The sequence below is a fragment of the Nothobranchius furzeri genome, chromosome 9 (assembly GCF_043380555.1).
Source record: "Nothobranchius furzeri strain GRZ-AD chromosome 9, NfurGRZ-RIMD1, whole genome shotgun sequence".
Taxonomy (NCBI): Eukaryota; Metazoa; Chordata; class Actinopteri; order Cyprinodontiformes; family Nothobranchiidae; genus Nothobranchius; species Nothobranchius furzeri.
In genome coordinates, this window is record NC_091749.1 from 25606550 (window position 1) to 25627417 (window position 20868).

Here is a 20868-nt window from a genome sequence, read left to right on the forward strand (position 1 = left end):
GTCACATTTAAGCCCAAAGTTCATACATAAAAACCATATCGAAAAGTATTTGAAATAAATAAAAACATAAAATACAACAAAAAAAATAATGAACCTCAAAGAAGGCATGGCAGCAGTCCCTCCTCTGTACTGTTAATCACCTGCTGATTAAAGTCAGGTGTGTTGAAGCAGGTAAACATCTACAATGTGCTGATAGCAGTTCTTTAGGACCAGTGTTCCCTACCCCTGCACTGGATTATTACCATTAACCAAAGAGCTCATTTGCTTGCTGCACCTTGAGGAGTGCATTAATGTATTATTCAGCACAGACAAGGCTTTTATCCTGGCAGTGGAGAATCATCACATGGATGGGGTAGCCAGCTAATGCTTGTTTTTTATTCTTTAAGTGCAGAGCCCTGAAACAGCTCATTCTGGAAGGTACTGAAAATGACAAGAATGACATTTCTGAAATAGCTTCATTTGAGACAGTTTTTGTGCAAAGAATTTAATGAGCATGTTTTGGAACTATAAAAACATTACAAAACTCATCATAATGCCCCTTTAAGATCAGTACTTCATAAAAATCATACCTGTACAAACAATAAATACGGAAGGAGAAATTCTATTTTTTATTTTTACTCTAATAAATCAGAAAAAATTATCTGACTTAAAGCATGTTGCATTGTGACACAGTTTGTAACACTGTTGCCCTACAGCGAGGAGGAGGTTGCAGGTTTGAGTTCCTGCTGCTGCCTGTTTGTGATGAGTAAGCATGTTCTCCCCATGCATGTGCAGGTTTTCTTCAGGTTCTCCGGTTTCCTCCCACAGATCAACTACATGCATGTCAGGTTAACTGTTGAATAGATGTGTCTTTTTGTGTCACTGTGATGGACTGCAGACTGTCCAGGGTGTTCCTTGCCTCTAGCTGAAGATAGACACCAGCTCCCCCAAAACCCCAGTGAAGATTAACAAAATGACCGAGTGAATGACTAAGAGAATTAGAAGCATACTGATGCAATTCATCGACCATTTAAGTCCTAATATAAACCATATAGAACATTCTCTGTCTAACAAGTGTCAGTTATTGAAACTGGTTGTCATCATTTTCTGAGAGGAAGCGGTTCTGACTTCTGAGTTACTTTCAGATTGAGCCTTGCAGGACAAAGCCACAGACCACATGAACATAAACCAACCTGAGGGGGGAAAATGAGACAATCACTCACCAAAGCACATTGCAGCAGTCTGAACACAGGGTTTGCAGTCACATAAACTGACCTTGCAGGCTGTTGAATACTGTGAAGATGTAGATCCCAGGTAAGCTGATGTATGCGGTGCTAGCTAATGCCCATGGCAACCCCAGTACACAGCTGAGGCCCAGCACAGTGATGCAGTTCTTCCATAAGCTGGGCCATTTCTCTTTTTTCACCTTCTTCCAGTCACTGCTGCTTTCATAGCCTCCTGTACCAACTCTAATCCTCTTCAGTTTAAACACCACCAGCGTCAACATGCAGGAATTACACAGAACCACGAGGAAGAGGTAGGCCACAGTGATGTAGCTGATGTAGTTCCTGTGCGGGAAATCACTGCTCATCCAGCATCTGGTTTTAATAAGGAACAAAGCAAAGGGACCAAGTTCATCTAGAAGTTCGGTTTACACTTAGGTTGAAATTTAAAAAGGTTGTGTCTCCCTACATTTCTGACGTTGACGTGTGGTTGCTGGAATTCTGCATTTTCAAGACGTATTTGCCATAAACACCTAAACTCCCACAAACAATTACAAGCAGGGTAGGAAGACCTGAAGGTAATAAGAAGAAAACAGAATTATTACAACAAGATACGGAAAACTCTCAGCTAAATATGATATGGCAAAATATTTACATGGATGCTATTTTTGACAGCACTTGACAAACAGCCACATTCTTTAACTCACCCCATCCGACCAAGCTGAGTTTGAGCAGGTATTTTCGAACATACAAGTTAAAGACACGGACCAGGAGAAGGTAAAGGTGGAATCCTTCCAAAGCTAACCAGGTACAGGTGGCAAGGAGTGACCAGTGTAAAAACAGGCCCAGTCCACGACAGACCCAGCTGTTATCGACCTTATCCAGCTGCTGGACCAAGAAACTGCACAGCAGGAAGCCAAGGTGGAGGCAGAACAGTGCCAGTGTTAGCTGCACATGAATGCCAATGGCCTTCTCTGGACGTCTTCGACTACAGAAGAAATCACAATGTGTTTTATCAGCATCATAAATGTATTATAAAGTAAAATCACAATAAAACACTTCAAAGCTTTTTGGCTCCCAGCGCAAAAACATTGCCTCAACAGCTGTACAGACCACTTATTAGGGATAAGCGAGTACACCACTGTATCTCTATCTGTTCAGCCATCTAAATTATCTGTATCTGTACTTGGAGTGGGCGTGGCCAAAGCCGGAAGTGGGTGTAGTTTAACCGGAAGTGGGCGTGGTTTACATCAATACATTATTTTAAGTCTGAAATTGATATGGATTGATCAGAAGTTGCTATGTGTATTATTTATTTGAAAACTGTGTTTATTTGAAAACTATTTACAGAGCAGCCTCAAAATTGAGATGAAATATTTTTGATCACAATAGTAAAGGAACTATTACAGAACAAGTTTTTCAGTACAATCAGAACATTAATATTTAAGTGCATGAATTCATACACAGAGAGAGAGAGAGAGAGAGAGAGAGAGAGAGAGAGAGAGAGAGAGAGAGAGAGAAGAAAATATATTTTCTATAGCGTCTCTCAAGATAAAAATCATGAGGCGCTTCACAAAAACAAAAAATGTAAAATACGAAAAATAATTTATAAAATTATTAAAATACATTTAAAATGAGCAAAAAATACACAATTGTGATTAAAAAATATAAAGAATGAGAGAGAGTGAATAGGAAAGGGAAATCAGTGGATCCTGAGGAAGAGGAGAGAGAGAGGGAAAAACCCCAGAGCGGAGCGGACGCAGCGACCGACACGAGCCGTTTTCAGCTCTGTCTTGTCAAATGCACCACGTACGTTACAGAAAAAGTAACTTTAAATAACTTTATTATAACTTTAAAAAGAGGCGAGCTGAAGAAAACCTAGGGAGTACTGAAGAAACGTGAGCAACAGTGAAGCAAGGACAGAGAGATCCATTACTGTCTGTCTGTGTGTGTGTGTGTGTGTGTGTGTGTGTGTGCGTGCGTGCGTGCGTGCGTGTGTGTGTGTGTGTGTGTGTATGCATGGGCCGGACTGAGACTGCAGAGTTTTGTGTGTAGGGAGGGGCGGGCGCTCGATGTGACTGGCCAATCACAGAGCGTGAAGACAGTCAGTTACCCAATGAGGATTTTCCTTCAGCACGATTACAGATATTTACAAGTTTTACTCGTTTCATGCTCGTATTCGTCATAAATGCTTTATCCGTACCAGATACTCGTTTCCCTACCACTTATAAATGATAAATGACCCGCACTTGTATAGCGCCTTTCAGAGTAAGGACTCCAAAGCGCTTTATACTACAGTGTATCATTCATCCATTCACACACACTGATGGTGATGAGTTACGATGTAGTCACAGCTGCCCTGGGGCGCACTGACGTAGGCGAGGCTGCCAAGCACAGGCGCCACCGGTCCCTCTAACCACCACCAGCAGGCAATGTGGGTTAAGTGTCTTGCCCAAGGACTAAATAGCAGAATTCCCTGTCTCTTTATTGGAAATTATGCAGTTTAATGTCACACTGCACTCTGGAATGAAAGCATAGTACAAATAAGTAATTGGAGTTTAAAAAAAAGAAATCATAGAATCAATTTATAGACCAAAATGTATTCTAAACTTTTGTCTCATCAAAGTAGCCACCTTTTGGCAGACATAACAGCTGAACACACGTGTGGAACTCTTTTTACAATAGAAATCAAATATTCTTCGGAAAGTTCTTCCCATATCTGTTGCAGAAGTTCACATAAATGTGTGACACTTGTAGGTTGCATTGCTTTCACTCTTCTGTCCAGTTCATCCCAAACCAGCTCGATGGGGTTTATGTTTGCAGAATGTGCTGGCCACTCCATGTTTTCAAGCTTACCATCTTGTTTGTTTTTTCTGAGGCAGTTCTGGCACAGCTTGGACTTATATTTTGGGTCATTATCTTGCTGTAGGATGAACCCCTGACCAACTAGGCTCATACCAGAGGGTGCTGCATGGTGCTGGAGAATGCTGTGGTAGCTGTTTTTGTTCAGTTGGTTCAGGGTGCCTCTCACTCTGTACCAGTCACTGACCCTGGATCCAGCAAAACAGCCCCAGACCATCACACTTCCTCCTCCATGTTTGACAGTTGATGCCACACACTGTGAAATCATCCTTTCACCTACTCAATGGCGTACAATGATTCTGCGTGATGAACTGAAGATTTCAAATTTGGATTCATTAGTCCATAATACCTTCTTCCAGTCTTCAGAAGTCCAATGGCGGTGTTTCATGACCCAGGCAAGCCTTTTTCTCTTATTCTGATGTCTTAGCAGTGGCTTTCTTATTGCAACTCGTCCTGTCAAACCTGGAGCTCAAAGTCCTCTCTTCACAGTTGAAACTGAGACTTGCTTACTACGACCACTATTAAGCTGTGCTTGAAGCTGTTGTCCTGTGAGCCCCCTATCACACAAGCTGTTAACTCTCAGAAACTTGTCCTCTCATGCAGTCGTGGCTTTGGGTCTGCCAGACCTCTCCCTGTCAGAGTTTGCCCCAGTTTCAGAGTGCCTTTTGATGGTGAAGTAAACTCTACTCACTGACACCTCGACTTCTTTGCAGTTTCTCTGTAGGAAAGATCTACATTTTCAAGTGTTATGATGGTCTGTCTCTCTTCCATTGTTAATTGCCCTTTTCTCACCTTTTCTGTAGCAACACACTATTATCTGCAGTACAATACTGTTCAACTGATGCTCACAAGGGTATGGTACTACAGTATGTTTCAACACTGCTTTATGCAGACAGAGGGGGTCGTAAGTAATCCAGAAAAGTTTGAACACGTGGGAATTAGTAGCACCAGCTTTCAAGGCTTGATCGACATCCATTGCTGCAGAACAGCCGTGTTCCCTGAAAAATGCCTTTTTGTATAATTCTGAAATGTAAAACAATATTTTTCAGTTTAGAGTAACCTTATCATTTTATTTTATTTATTTATTTATTTTACCTCTGGCAGTTCACTGCTTAACATTTTACCATTTCAAGCTATTCATTGGACTTGAATGACTTAAACTGCAATAAATAACAGGACAAATTGGGATGTTCTAAAATTTTTGACTGAGAGTGTAATATCAAAGTCTGATGCCCTATTCCTCGTCATTTCAGATGTATCCACGAAAGTATGGCGATTTGATGAGACTGACAACCGAGTGGTCTAATGGTTGATTTTGATCTGAAACGTGTTATTGGTGGAAGTTTTAAGACAAATGTGAGAGAACCACTTCATTAATTTTTGTCATTTTTAATCCCCACAATATATCTATAGCTATGCGCTGTTAAAAGGTTGGAGGCAGGAAAAAATGTTTTAAGCTAATTTATTTTCCAAATTTACTACTGCAGCTTCAACTTGTGTTCAGAAAGGATTTTCCAACCACAAAAACTCAAGCTGGTATGAGTCAGAGCAGCTTTATTGAAAGGGTGGCGACTTTAGGACTCCACAATGGTCAGCACAAAGATTAAAGGGAAGTAAAGAGATTCAGTTCCTGACTAAACTCTGCTCTCTTTCTTGTTTGTTCTTAATTGAGCCTGTGTGTTAAACATTCCTCAGTTAAATGAAGTTTGATTGAAATTAGCATTAGAAAAATGTAGTAGAAACTGAAATCCAAATCCCAGACTTGTTATACATTGCTAAATAATAAGTAATAACGGAGTTGCCGTGACTTAGAGGGGGGAGTGTCTGACTGCACACAGGAGGATTGCAGACTTGATTTTCAATCCTGCATTGCAACAACATGGGCAATCTAAAAGGGACTTTCCTGATTAGGCAAATGTTAAGTACAAAAAATTAGATATAGATGCGTGATGTCATCAAACACTGTAATTTCATGTTAACTTATTTAAATGAGATCTGGTTTATTTTGAGACTTTAGTTGAGAATGTTTTTGTGGGGTGCTATGAACATGAAAATACTCAGTCTGCATGTCTGTAAGATGAACTTTCCGCTACTTCCTTTGAAGTGTCAGCTGACTGATCGTCTTCCAGTGGAAAACCACAGCATGTAATCTGTGACCTGGTCTCATCACAAACTCTGATTCAGAAACAAAAACTTGAACAAAACTATTTTTATATTAATCATTAGAGCTAGATAACAAATTCATTTATTTTAAAATGAATAACTAAGAAAACATTTCATTTGAGCTATGATTTACAATATAAAAATCTAAAAGCACAGAATATTTGTTAAAATATGTTGAACTAGTAACATGATTATGAAAATTTTAATGTTTTACTAAAAATAAATGGTTTTTAGTCCTTTCCTAAAGCTGTCAGTAAGTTGGGGTTCCCTCAAAGTGTTAGGGTGGGCATTCCACAAATGGGGACCGGGGGTCAGGCATAGGCATATTTTTGAATATATTTTTAAATCACAATAGGATATTTTCTCTTTCCATTTTCTCTTCATACGGTTTCTCCCACAGTTTTATGTTCAGATTTCTTTTCTTTTTCCTTCTGATTCCTTGTATAAGGTAAAGAGAAATGGGGCAAGGATTCAAGGGACTTGAGATCGGAGCTGTGCATGCTGAGCTTAACTTTAAAGGTTTGTGATACAGCTTGTGGTCACATGGTTAAAGTCACAGGATAAATTAGGGGAGGGCATGCTTTGTCCAACAATATTTCACAGTAAAACTCAGCAACATTACATTATTTTCTGAAAATACTTAAGAAGAACTGCAAAAAACTCACTGCAGGCGAGCATAGATGAACAAACTGACAAAGGAAAAGAAAGCTGACAGTCCCGATCCAAAATAGGTGATACGACTCAGGTTGTCCTCTTGTGTTTCATCCAGTGTTATGTCTGGGTTCTGTAGAAAGAAAACACATCAAGTTTAGGTATTAACCCGTAATTATAGTGCATCTTCTAGAGTCCTAGAGCCCCCAAAGGTGACAACAGTCACCTATTTGAACACTGGCTGCCGTACACAGGCCCCACCCGTCCCTCCCATCACCAGCACCGGGCAAGGATGGTGAAGTGTCTTGTCCAAGGACTCAGGGACTAGGGCAGCCTGAACGGGTCTTGAACCTGCAACCTTCTGGTGCATGGTAAGCACTTAACTGCTCTGCCACTGTCACTCCAACCTTTGAATCATCGGTAAAAGACTTTTCTTAGTATGTTTTAGAAGTTTCTTGCTGTAATTTCTGACCTTTTACTCATAGTTGCTCAACTTGCCAGATTAATTTAGTGTGATGGCTTCCAAACCTGAATCTCTAAACCAAGGATCATGAATCATATATCTTTTGCTTGAAGATTCCTCGGCTCTCATTTATCAAACGTTCAAAGAAACTGTCCTATATTCCTTCCTACAAATGAAATTTAGAATTGTCGTACGAATGGTTAAAATCCAGATTTATGAAACATGCGGTGGCCTCTCGTACACAAGTTCTTCTGCAATCAGATGATAAATCCCACCTGTGCATACCCAGGTGCTTGTGTCCATTCTCAGTCATTTTCATACAGAAACGCCCTCAATTAACATATTTAGTCACACTACGTGCTTAGTACATGAAGTGAATCCTTTGTCTTCTAGCTCATGGGATCTCCTGGTTAACCCTCTGGAGGCAGGCGTTGCAGATTTGCAGCATTAAAACCTACCTACCTGGTTACTCCACATACGTGTTTCATGAGCATTTTTTAACTCAGAAGTACCCCTGAAGGACTTAGTTGTCCTTTTATCAAAACTCATTTTGAGCCTGAGAGGGTTAAAAACACAATGGCACGTAGGCATCGCTCTCTCCAAATGACAAAGGAAAGTCTCTGATGTAATAAGATTGTTTCCTCCTATAAGGTTGTAAAGGACAGTCTGTTTTGTTAGTGGCTAGAGGTAAAAAAGTGTTTCAGAATCAAACATGTCTGATTAACCCTAATCCAAAAGAGTGTCATGTTCTGTGTTCCCTTGGTCCCCAGCCCCCTCCTGTTTGTCCTCTGTGTTCTCCTCATGTTCCTCCTGGTGTTTTCCAGCTTCTCAGGTCTCTCCAGTCACCTTTCTGTAGTTTTATTTTCTATAGGTTCAGCTTTTCATTTTATTTGTTCCCTTTAGTGTTTGTGTCCTTCCCCACTTGTTAATGAGTCTTCCTTACTCCTCTTGTCATTAGTTGTTTATCTTGGCCCTTAGTTTCTAGGTTTAGTTATGTAGTGTTTTTATAGGTTATGTTATCTTCCCCTCTGCTTGGTTTTCCCTTCCCATTTAGTTAATTGATTTCACCTGTCACCTGTTCCCCTGATTGCTTTCCACTGTGTTAAAAGCCTGGCTTGTCCTTCAGTGTTTGTTGGGTCATTGTCGCATGTGTTGCGTTGTTTGTTCCCATCTCGAGACTCTCTTAGTCCCTGCTCTTGTGTGAGCTTAGTTCATTTTGAGTTTTCAAGTGTTTTTGAGTATTAGTCTTATTTTTTGCTTTGGACTTTTCAGCACATCCTCCTTAAATAAAGGACTTGTTTTTCTTAAAACCTCTCCTGCCTTTGAGTTGTTCTGGGTACTTCTGCATCCTGGGTCCAACCTCCTCTCCTAAACGTGACAAAGAGTTGTTACTGAACTGACTTTAGAGATTGAGAAACCAGGAAGGAAAACCTGTTTGACAACAGAAGTGCTGTGGCTGTTGTAACATATAAAATTAAAATTTTCTTAGAAAGACTTCCAGCCTGTTTAAATCACACAGCGGATAAATCTGACCTCAGTCGTGTTTTTCTGGTTATGAAGGGTGGTTTGAATAATTCATCTTACATTTGAATCCAGAACTAATTAGTGATAAAAGTACTTGCTTGGAGTACGGCTGTTGTGAAAGCCTGGAATAAGTTCATGTGGATGGGCTAGTATTAAGCAGCCATTAATTATTTGGGATAGAAAGGTGCTGTTTACCACAAGTACAGCAAAGAAGCTCAGGTGGTTGCAGCTGCAGTTAAACTGGTCTCTGCTGAGGTCGGTGTGACAGCCGTCTGTGCTCCAGTAACCTGAAAAACAAACCACTGGGTAAATTTGAGATCACGCTGTCGATTGACTGCGTTTGAACATATAGTACTTTTACCTGCTCCAGTCTGGTTCTCTGATTCCTGCCAAAATACACAAGTTCCAGTTTCCTCCTGAGAATAAACATAAGAAATTAGATTAATAGCAAATGTAATTGTTTTATGATTTTTACTTGTTATTGTGATTTTTTTTTTACCTTATTCTCACGCTGAAAGATTAACCTGACAGGCTGAGAGAGGTTTTTGACTGGTTGACTTCCTGCCTTCACAAACAGAACAAACCCTCCCAAAGCAGTTCCCTGGTAGGTCATCACCTTTTTCCTTCTTTGTCGAGGAGGTGCTTGCTGCAAAAAAAAGACAGATAACTCAGTGTTTAGAAGTGCTGCAACGGCATGAATATTAAGATCAAGCGTCACATGATTTCCACGCCACAGCGGAAACAGAATGTAAATATATGCAAACAAAAATGCAGAATAATGTTACGTTGACTACTTAAAGAGCAAGTCACCCCCATATTAACCTTTTTTACTGATAAACTGTATAAGTGGGTGTCTAAATAGGCAGAGGTGTGGACTCAAGTCACATGACTTGGACTCAAGTCAGTCTCGAGTCATTATTTTAATGACTTCTGACTTGACTGGATAAAATCTGTAAAGACTTACGACTTGACTCGGACTTGAACATCAATGACTTGCTGCCTGGAATCGACTTGCATCTTTTGGCTTGATGACTTGAGCATATTTGATATTTCAGCACAAAAGTGGCATGACATGGACAAAAATCATAAATCGTTCTTGGTTCTGGGTTTGAGTTACTGCTGAATGCAGCAGTACTTTGTTTAGACTCATTTTCAGTTGCACTTTCTGCTTGTTTGAGCAAATAAATTAAGCTTTAAGAAGCTTTATTTCTGGAATTTATTTATTATCATTGCCATTAAATTGAAGTTGGAGAGATGACTTGATTGTGTCTTGAAATTCAAACTTAAGGACTTGGACTTTCACATAATTGACTTGACTTGGACTTAGTTGTCTTTGACTTGGACTTGACTCGAGACTTGACTGGAAAGACTTGTGACTTATTTGTGACTTGTAAAGCAGTGACCTGATCACACCTCTGCTACTAGGGGTGTTGTCTGTGTTGCTGCTGCAGCACTGCACTCTTGGCCCAACAGGCTACTCATTATGGCACATTTTTCAAACAGGTGGTGTGGGTGGAGCACGGGGGTGACTTTCTCTTTAAGATAAGTAAAAATCCAACAGAAAATCCTACAGTTGTATCATGAGGCTGTTGGCTCCTTTCTTTAAAGAACAAGTCGTCATCGTCGTCGTCTTCCTCCGCTTATCTGGGTCTGGGTCGCGGGGGCAGCATCCCAACTAGGGAGCTCCAGACCGTCCTCTCCCGGGCCACCTCCACCAGCTCCTCCGGCAGGACCCCAAGGCGTTCCCGGACCAGATTGGAGATGTAACCTCTCCAACGTGTCCTGGGTCGACCCGGGGGCCTCCTGCCGGCAGGACATGCCCGAAACACCTCCCCAGGGAGGCGTCCAGGAGGCATCCTGACCAGATGCCCAAACCACCTCAACTGACTCCTTTCGATCCGGAGGAGCAGCGGTTCTACTCCAAGTCCCTCCCTAATGTCCGAGCTCCTCACCCTATCTCTAAGGCTGAGCCCAGCCACCTTATTTCAGCCGCTTGTATCCGCAATCTCGTTCTTTCGGTCATTACCCAAAGCTCATGACCATAGGTGAGGATTGGGACGTAGGTCGACTGTTAAATTGAGAGCCTGGCTTTCTGGCTCAGCTCCCTCTTCACCACGACAGATCGGCTCAGCGTCCGCATCACTGCAGATGCTGAACCAATCCGCCTGTTGATCTCCCGATCCCTCCTACCCTCACTCGTGAACAAGACCCCGAGATACTTAAACTCCTCCACTTGAGGTAGGACCTCTCCCCCGACCCGGAGTTGGCAAGCCACCCTTTTCCGGTCGAGAACCATGGTCTCAGATTTGGAGGTGCTGATCCTCATCCCAGCCGCTTCACACTCGGCCGCAAACCTACCCAGCAAGAGCTGAAGGTCAGAACTGGATGAAGCTAGGAGGACCACATCATCTGCTAAAAGCAGAGATGAGATTCTCCTGCCACCAAACTCGACACACTCCACACCACGGCTGTGCCTAGAAATTCTGTCCATAAAGGTAATGAACTGAACCGGTGACAAAGGGCAGCCCTGGCAGAGTCCAACCCTCAACGGGAACGGGTCTGACTTACTACCGGCTATGCGGACCAAACTCACGCTCCTCTGGTAAAGGGACTGAATGGTCCTTAACAAAAGGCCACCCACCCCATACTCCTGGAGTGTCCCCCACAGGGTGCCCCTGGGGACATGGTCATAAGCCTTCTCCAAATCCGCAAAACACATGTGGATTGGTTGGGCAAACTCCCATGCCCCCTCCATCACCCTTGCAAGGGTATAGAGCTGGTCCACAGTTCCACGGCCAGGACGAAAACCACATTGCTCCTCCTCAATCTGAGATTCAACTATCTATCGGACCCTCCTCTCTAGTGCCTTGGAGTAGACCTTTCCAGGGAGGCTGAGGAGTGTGATCCCCCTATAGTTGGAACACACCCTCAGGCCACCCTTCTTAAATATGGGGACCACCACCTTGGTCTGCCACTCCACAGGAACTGCCCCTGATGACCACGCAATGTTGCAGAGACGTGTCAACCATGACAGCCCTACAACATCCATAGCCTTGAAATATGCAGGATGAACCTCAACCGCCCCCGGGGCTCCGCCGCTGTGTAGTTGTTTGACGACCTCAGCAACTTCTGCCCCTGAGATTGGACAGTCCATCCCCAGGTCTCCCGGCTCTGGTTCCTCCTCAGAATGCGCATAGGTGGGATTGAGGAGCTCCTCAAATTATTCCTTCCACCGTCCGACTATAGCCCCAGTTGACGTCAGCAGCTCCCCATCCCCACTGTAAACAGTGCGAGCGAGTTGCTGCCTTCCTCTCCTGAGGCGCCGGACGGTTTGCCAGAACCTCGTTGGAGCCGATCAACAGTCTTTCTCCATGGCCTCACCAAATTCCTCCCACACCCGAGATTTTGCCTCGGCAACTGCCACTGCTATCCGGTACCTGTCTGCTGCCTCCGGAGACCCATAGACCAGCCACGCCCTGTAGGCCTCCTTCTTCAGCCTGATGGCTCCTCGAACCTCTGGTGTCCACCAGCGGGTACGGGGGTTGTCACCACGACTGGCACCGGCCACCTTGCGACCACAGCTAGCAACAGCCGCCTCAACAATTGCAGAGTGGAACAAGGCCCACTCGGAGTCAATGTCCCCCACTGCTCTCGGGACATGGTCAAAGCTCTGCCGGAGGTGGGAGCTGAAGACCGTCTTAACTGGTTCTTCTGCCAGGCGTTCCCAGCAGACCCTCACTATGCGTTTGGGTCTGCCAGGTCTACGCGGCATCTTCCCCCGCCATCTGATCCAACTCACCACCAGTTGGTTATCAGTTGACAGCTCCGCTCCACTCTTCACTCAGGTGTCCAAAGCATATGGCCACAGGTCAGATGATACAACTACAAAGTCTATCATCGACCTGTGACCTAGGCTGCCCTGGTACCAAGTGTACCGATGGGCATCCTTATGTTCGAACATGGTGTTCGTTATGGCCAAACTGCGGCTTGCACAGAAGTCCAATAATGAAATACCACTTGAGTTCAGATCAGGCGGGCCATTCCTCCCAATCACACCCCTCCAGGTCAAGCTGTCATTGTCCACGTGAGCATTGAAGTCCCTCAGCAGGACAATGGAGTCCCCTGATGGAGCACTATCTAGCACTCGTCCCAGGGACTCCAAAAAGGGTGGGTACGCTGAGCTGATATTTGGCCCATAAGCACAAACAACAGTCAGGACCCGTTCCCCGACCCGAAGGCGCAGGGAAGCTACCCTCTCGTCCCCCGGGGTAAACCCCAACACACAGGCAGAGAGTCTTGGGGCTAACAAAAAGCCAACCCCAGCCCTCCGCCTCTCACCCGGAGCAACTCCAGCAAAGGAGAGTGTCCAACCCCTCTCAAGGACTTGGGTTCCAGAGCCAATGCTATGTGTCGAGGTGAGTCCGACTATATCTAGCCGGTACCGCTCAACCTCTGCCACAAGCTTATGCTCCTTCCCTGCGAGCGAGGTGACATTCCATGTCCCAAAAACCAGTTTTCTTGTCTGGGGATTGGACTGCCAAGGCTCCCGCCTTGGTCTGCCACCCGATCCACATTGCACCGGACCCCTTCATGTTCCTCCTGCGGGTGGTGGGTCCACAGTTGGATGAGCCCATGTATCCGGTTTGGGCTGGGCCCTGCCGGGCCCCATGGGCGAAACCCCGGCCAACAGGCGCACGCTCACGGGCTCCAACCCCAGGCCTGACTCCAGGGTGGGACCCCGGTAACCCTCCGGGCCGGGTACTCCGACTCTTTGGATTTACTTCCATGAAAGATCCTGTGAACCGTTCTTTGTCTCACCCTTCACCTAAGACCAATTTGTCATGGGAGACCCTACTAGGGGTACAAAGTGCCCCAGACAACATAGCTCCTAGGATCATTAGGGCACTCAAACTCCTCCACCACGATAAGGTGACGGTTCAAGGAGTAGAGCAAGTCACATCAAAATCAACTATTTTTTAGCTGATAACTAGTATACATGAGTGTCTAATAGTGTTGTAGACATGTGTAGTTATTATTTTTGATGCATTTTCTTTGAAAACTCTAATTTCTGTGTAAAAACGTCAGTCTAGTGCAGGGGTGGGCAATCCTGGTCCTCGAGGGCCGCTATCCAACATGTTTTAGTTTCCTTCTGCTCCAACACACCTGATTCCTGGATAAATCACCTGTTCAGCAGTTCATCAGGCTCTGCAACATCCTGTTAATCACCAGCAGATTCAAACCAGGTGTATTTATACAGAGAAACAACTAAAACCTGCTGGATAGCGGCCCTTGAGGACCAGGATTGCCCACCCCTGGTCTAGCGCCATCTTCAGCTCAAAAGTATAGAACATGTTTATTTTGAGTCGGGTTTAGCCAATGGCTAACGGGAACAATGTTACGTATCCAAGAACAGTACTACGTAGCAGCTCTGTGGCTCGGACTAGCCGCAAGTAAGTTGTGCTGTAGTTAGCATTAGCATTGTGTCAGAGTCCCAGCAAAACTTCTAGTATTATAGTTATTTAGTTCTAGTAGCTTGGCTGTTAGATTTTGTAGTTAAGTGTTTTTTACATCAGACTCTTTCACCAACTTGATGGAGTTTGAACCGGGTTATGCTGGTTTGAAGAGCATTTTAGTCCAAGCCGTTCCAGTAATTAGCCAGATCCTGCTGACTGCTGCTTCCTCAAAACGGAGATTTTGGGCCTAATTTGAGGTGAGTAAGCTAATTAATTACTTTTAACAGCTTCTAAAGATCGTTTCCTACCTGTAATTTTGCAGCTATATTTGCTATATTTATAAATGCAAAGTAAGAGTGACGTGGACCACATAATTTTGACAATCAGTCCACACTGCCGCAGGCTCGAAGCGAGTGTTGTGTGTGTGTGTATGTGTTATAATGTCACAGACTGGTTCGGGTTATGTTTTTGTGCCAGTTAGTAATATCAGCGCTGATGCAGAGCAGGAGGGACACTGAAGAGTAGCTCCTCCTTCTGCTAAAAAGCTTACCCGGTTCTGAACTGGTGCTGAGTACAGTTCTCATTAGAACATGTCTGATTCCAGACCCTGAGTTATCTCTGAGAGCAGTCCGATCACTCACCAGCAATGTTATAAAGCACATATATTAGACAGTTTGTTTTGTACATGATCTTATTAAACTCCCACAACAATGTGATGTTATTATTATTTTCAGGCTAAATCTGCCCAACAAGTCTGCTGTCAGACTGATGTAGTCTTCCACCAGCCTGCACCGGTCCAGGCTAGACTTCTTGCAGGTGAGTTATTTTTAACCATCTGTCATTCATTACCCTCTAGTTTTAACATGTAATTATTTTAGCTTATTGTTACACACATGTGTTGCTGCTCTTAAAAACAACCATAAATATATCTGCTGTTTCTTTATATTTCACATAGCCTCCCAGCAGCAGTGTGTCTGTTTCTTTATATTTCACATAGCCTCCCAGCAGCAGTGTGTCTGACACTGGGACCATGATGGGAATTCCACCCAGAGCAGCTTCTACACTCCTGAACAGACCCAGGTGTGGTGAAGAGCTTCTGAGCAGCTTCCATCTGAATGACAGGACAAGCTCTATGAACTTATCCAGGTAAAAACATTCTAAATAATAATATTGTACTCTGTATTTTGTTTTTTTCCTTACATATCAGCCTGGCCGGTCACCACTGGAGAGGAGTATCTTCCCAGACTCACACTAACATCCCGTTTTACCTCTTGGCCTCCTGATCTAACAGAAAAACCTGTAGCTCCGTCCTTGCTCTACTTTCCACATGTTTCTGATCATCTCTGGAAGCTACCTACCACAACACTGTGACGTTATATATCATTTTATTTTTTCAGGCCAATTGAACCCAAGTAATCTGCTGTCAGACTGATTGTTGCTGCTACAAATGGTTCAGACTAACATGAGGCCTTGCAGGTGTAGTAAAGGTGAGTTGTTTTTAATCATCATGTAATCTTCATTACAGCCTTTGAGTTTTAACATCATCTATGTTTTTGTTTCATAGCTTATTGCTACACGTGTGTTGCTGCTGTGATCTTGGAGCTAGATTACATCATGACATCATGAAGGAGACGACTGATTCTGGCCCTGTGACACTTGGTGACGTGTGAGCTGATTCACCTGGTAAATAACTTTGACATTAAATATTTTTGTTTTTTTGCTATAAAAAGTAAATTAACTAATAACTTGCATTATTGTCGGACACAGCTAAATATGGACTCTACACCATGAGGCAGGCACGCGTTAATACTCTTTAAGAGCACATGAGGTGAGCAACACCACATATTATTATTGTACACTGTCCTGGATTTGTTTTCTTTCTGCATCTCATCATTAGCCTGGCTGATCACCTGATAACTCCTGTCATCTGGTTGTAACAGCATGAGAATGTCCTCACACACCTGTAACCTATCAGCTCATCTGGCAGAATAGAGAGAGAAGAGACAACACCACATCTCCTGTTCCTGGAAAGCCTTCAGCCATCATTCGATGACTGAGAACCTCCATCAGCTCTGTCTCCTGTCTGCCTACAATTATTACAATAAATATTGTGTTTAACAAGTTCTTTGTGCTACCAAATGTCTCATTTTGATTCCCGTTTTTATATTATAATGGATATTTATAAATTACATTTATTGAATTATCACTTTGTTGCACGTTTTACTAGCTCTATTGTGATGAATTAAACTAGCACATCACTGTTAAAAGCTTGTTTTAAATTCAAGCGTTTTTAAATATTTATGAACATGAACATGAAACATTTAAATTGAGATTTATTTAATTAATATAACAAATAACAATTTAGAGGAGGAAGGAATCATTCAAATGCGCATTATTCTGGAAGCTCCTGATCCTGACGACACCACCAGAGGAGACCAGCTGCAGACACTTGGGATCACCTACGACCCAGAGAAAGCTGGTATCAGTAAATAATGAAATCAGGGCAATTTTAGGTGGATGTTTGTGATTGTGTAACATAAATGAACACATTACAGAATATCTTAGGTGTGTTCATGCTGTGTCATGGTTCTAATTCCATGCTGTCGTTCTTTTTAAAACACAGAAACAGTTTTGTTACCTGTTCTGTCGCTACGTTTCGTTTGCGGCTGCAAACTTCCTCAGGCTGACGCTGATGGTGGCGTCACTTCCTTCTCCGTTTATCCGCGGGCAGCAGAGGACGTTGTCGCCCTCTGCTGCCCGCTCTCCCCTCTCCGACGATGCAGTCCCATGTGTGGTCCAGCGTGTAAACTCCATCGTCCCTATTCATGGTCCCACATCCACTTCTCCTTATCTCGATTGCTTCTTTTTTCCATCTTTTGTATTTTTGTTTTTTGGTGTTTACGATCCTTGTGTTGTCCCAGTCCATTATATGGTTTTCTCTTATGCAGTGATCTGTTACGGATGACTGCTTTATTGTACTTTCTGCTTCTTCTTTTGCTGCTCTTGTGTGTTTTTGACTTGCCTCTTTCTCGCACTCCTTTCTATGTTCTATTGCAAAATAAACTGCAAAATAAAACTATGGAAACCCTACGTAGACGACATACTGGAAATCACCAAAAGGACAAACAGAAACACTAACACAACACTTAAATAACATTGACGACACAGGCAGCATAAAGTTAACTTATGAGTCAGAAACAGAAGGCAGCATAGCATTTATGGATATGAAAATAACCAGGCAGACCGACAGGTCCCTAAACATAAACACATACAGGAAACCAACACACACAGACCAATATCTATTATGGACTTCAAAACGCCTCACCATACACAAAATGTCAGTAATCAGAACACTATATCACCAAACAAACATGATAACAGAAGAAAGAGACCGTAAACAAGAGGACAAACACATACAACATGCTTTAAAGACCTGCGGATACCCGACATGGGCAATAAACAAAGGAAAACTGCAAACAAAAACAGAAAGAAAAGAACAACCTAAGCAAAGAACCAGAAACCCAGAAAGACAAGAACCAAAACCAGTGATAACCCTACCATACATCAAAGGCATAACAGAAAAAATAAGAGCAACAATGAAAAAACAAAACATAAACACACCAACAAAACCATACACAACAGTTAGAAACAGACTAGTACACCCAAAAGACAAGATACCAGCTGGACTTAAATGTGGAGTCGTTTACGAAATCCCATGCAAACTGCAATAAAACATACATAGGAGAAACCGGACGCCAACTCAACACACGAACAATAGAACATAGAAAGGAGTGTGAGAAAGAGGCAAGTCGAAAACACACAAGAGCAGCAAAAGAAGAAACAGAAAGTACAGTAAAGAAGTCAGCCGTAACAGATCACTGCATAAGAGAAAACATGTAATGGACTCGGACAACACAAGGATCGTAAACACCGAACAACAAAAATACAAAAGATGGATTAAAGAAGCAATCAAGATAAGGAGACGTGGATGTGGGACCATGAACAGGGACGATGGAATTTACACATTGGACCGCGCATGGGACTGCATTGTTGGAGAGGGGAGAGCGGGCAGCAGAGTGCGACAACGTCCTCTGCTGCCCGCAGATAAATGGAGAAGGAAGTGACGCCACCATCAGCGTCAGCCTGAGGAGGTCTGCAGCCGCAGATGAAATGTAGTGACAAAACAGGTAACTTAACTGTTTCTCTGTTTTAAAAAGAACGACAGCATGACATTACAGAATAATTTTCTCATGGGGTATTTTTGTAGCTTTCTCTGCAGCACAGTAGTTTTAGCCCAGGGTAGATGGCCGTGTCCTAGAGCTGCTATCGACACGTTTCAGTGGTTTTTCCTACTTTAACATGTTAGATTAGCTATTCAGCAGCTCAACTATTTGCTGCTGATTAAAATAAGGTGTGTTGAAGCAGACAAACCTCTAAAACATGATTGATATCAGCTCTCTAACCCCAAAATTCCACTATCTCCGCTCCGCTCCGGCATGAACTCCGCAGCAAAATCGGTCCCGTTGTAGTCAATGAGCTGTTCCACTACTGCGGCCGTGCGGCGCAGTGCGCCGCCCTCCGTTCCGCCATCCGGCAAAAATAGGATTGATTCTATTTCTGCCGGACGCCGGAGTTTTTTGTTTCATGTGCACAGGTTTAACAACTTTCAATAACTATCAATGGCGGTTGAACTTTAAATGCACAAAAATAAGCCATAAATACAGTTTCTACTATCAAAGTAGTCACCCTTTGTTGATCCAAACACTGCTGATCTCTCAACACAAATAATAGGCAGATTAAACAGTTCATTTCGATGCTTCTCCCACACAACGGGTGCTTGGATCTAACTTCCGCATTTATTGCTCGGACTGTAACGCAAGATCTCAAAAATCCCGCGCTTGCCTGTTTGCGCACCTCAGGTCTCCGCACCGGAGTGGACCCATTGTAGAGTGGGTATAGTATAATTTGAGTTCAGAAGCGAGCGGCAGCAGAAAGCGGGGGCGGAGCGGAGATAGTGGAATTTTGGGGTAAGGCCGTGGGACCAAACCCTGCAGCTAATCTAATGCTATGGCTAACGGCTACCTACCATTAAGCGCTGGTTCTGTTGGGTCGGCTCCGGTAGTTTCAGGCAACTCACAAGCTCAAAACAATAAGGCTCAGGTCTGCTTGTCTCCTCCAAATAGACTTGGTACCTTTCTTCTCGATTGTCTGGGTAAGGAGGGGGAGAAATGTCCTCCACTTCTAATGACTGCTCAGAGTGAAAAAAAGCTAGCTTCGTCTTGTTACCCATCTGTCTTCGTCACTGCCAGAGCACCACCCTCTTAGTCCGCCAGACAACGCCTACTAATGTTGCAATTTTCAAAATTGATGTGTGGGTGGAGAAGGACTCTGAGGTATGGTTGACGACCCCTTTAATTCATTTGTGTCATTCACAAAATTTTTGGCCCTGGCAAGATGAAAGATTTGATAAACATGGTTCTGATGCATGTTTAGATGTCCAACCTTAAACAATGTGCTGTTGATGACTGTGGCCACCACTGTTACTTCCTTCTCAGATGCAGACCCTCGGCTCATTCGTAGAGCTGAGGAAGGGATGTGAACGCTGTATTTCCCTTTGTTTACTTTAGCCTAAAAACCAAAAACACACATCCACATGAGAGAGAGGAGGCAAGCACATCTTGGGAACTTGGTTTCATTGATGTTTCTGAAGTTGTCTATAACAAAATCTTTATCTGTTTGTTTTTATTGGTATTAAAATAGCTAAAAACAGTCAAATGGCATGAAGTGAAACCATTGCCATGTGTCTTGCCCATGGAAGGAGGTTTCTTCCTGTTAAAAGGGAGTTTTTCCTCTCCACTGTCGCTGCATGCTTGCTTAGTATGAGGATTGCTGTATAGTCACTGACACTAGTCAGTGACTTGATGCAATTTGCTGGGTTCCTTATATAGTAAACTTTTTTTCTGATTGGCTTAGTGAACTGACCTGAATTGGAATGTTTATTATGTGAAGTGCCTTGAGACGACTCTTGTCGTGATTTCGCGCTATATAAATAAACTTGAATTGAATGTATGTCTGATCTCTGAATTGTGTGTACTGAAACTCTAATTTCCCTCTGGGATTAATAAAGTTCTTTGATCTTGATCTTGATTACACAAGAAGCCAGTGGGCCTTCATTTGTCTTTTTCTATGAAGACGCACAAAAATGACCCCTCCCTTTTGCGTTTATTGTTTACCATTATTCTCTCAAGATTTATGGTCAAAAGTCATATTACGGCTTTAAAGGTAAAAAAAAAAGAAGGTATTTTAGTATATAGCACCTTCTAGATTTCTGCACGCCCAAGGCACTTTACAGCACAATCAGTCATTCACCCACACACACGCTGGTGGTGACGAGCTATAATGTAGCGAAAGCTGCCTAAAGGTTGGTTTATGCTTGACGCATCCGCGAGGTCCGCACGGCTCTGCGCGGAAAAGTTGCGTCATTTTGCATCATTTTAACAACCATGCCCCTCCACCGCGCCTCCGCACGGCCCAGAATTTCCGCAACGCG

At 43.3% G+C, this 20868-nt stretch overlaps 1 protein-coding gene across 2 annotated transcripts in view; it reads right to left on the reverse strand.

Annotated features, from left to right (window-relative positions):
* Window positions 1-468: 468 nt before the first annotated feature.
* Window positions 469-20868, reverse strand: part of LOC107372360 (adhesion G-protein coupled receptor G1) — a 33387-nt gene continuing 12987 nt past the window's right edge. The window contains exons 4-12 of one of the 2 annotated variants that reach the window (XM_015940563.3): window positions 19821-19946; window positions 9365-9511; window positions 9227-9281; window positions 9061-9152; window positions 6893-7011; window positions 1910-2190; window positions 1672-1774; window positions 1255-1577; window positions 469-1172 (exon numbers count right to left, since the gene is read on the reverse strand). In XM_015940563.3, coding sequence (XP_015796049.3) covers window positions 1057-1172; window positions 1255-1577; window positions 1672-1774; window positions 1910-2190; window positions 6893-7011; window positions 9061-9152; window positions 9227-9281; window positions 9365-9511; window positions 19821-19946 — 1362 coding nt within the window. In that variant the 3' untranslated portion in view covers window positions 469-1056. The remainder of the gene's footprint in view (window positions 1173-1254; window positions 1578-1671; window positions 1775-1909; window positions 2191-6892; window positions 7012-9060; window positions 9153-9226; window positions 9282-9364; window positions 9512-19820; window positions 19947-20868) is intronic. The other variant, XM_015940564.3, reaches the window with a different exon arrangement.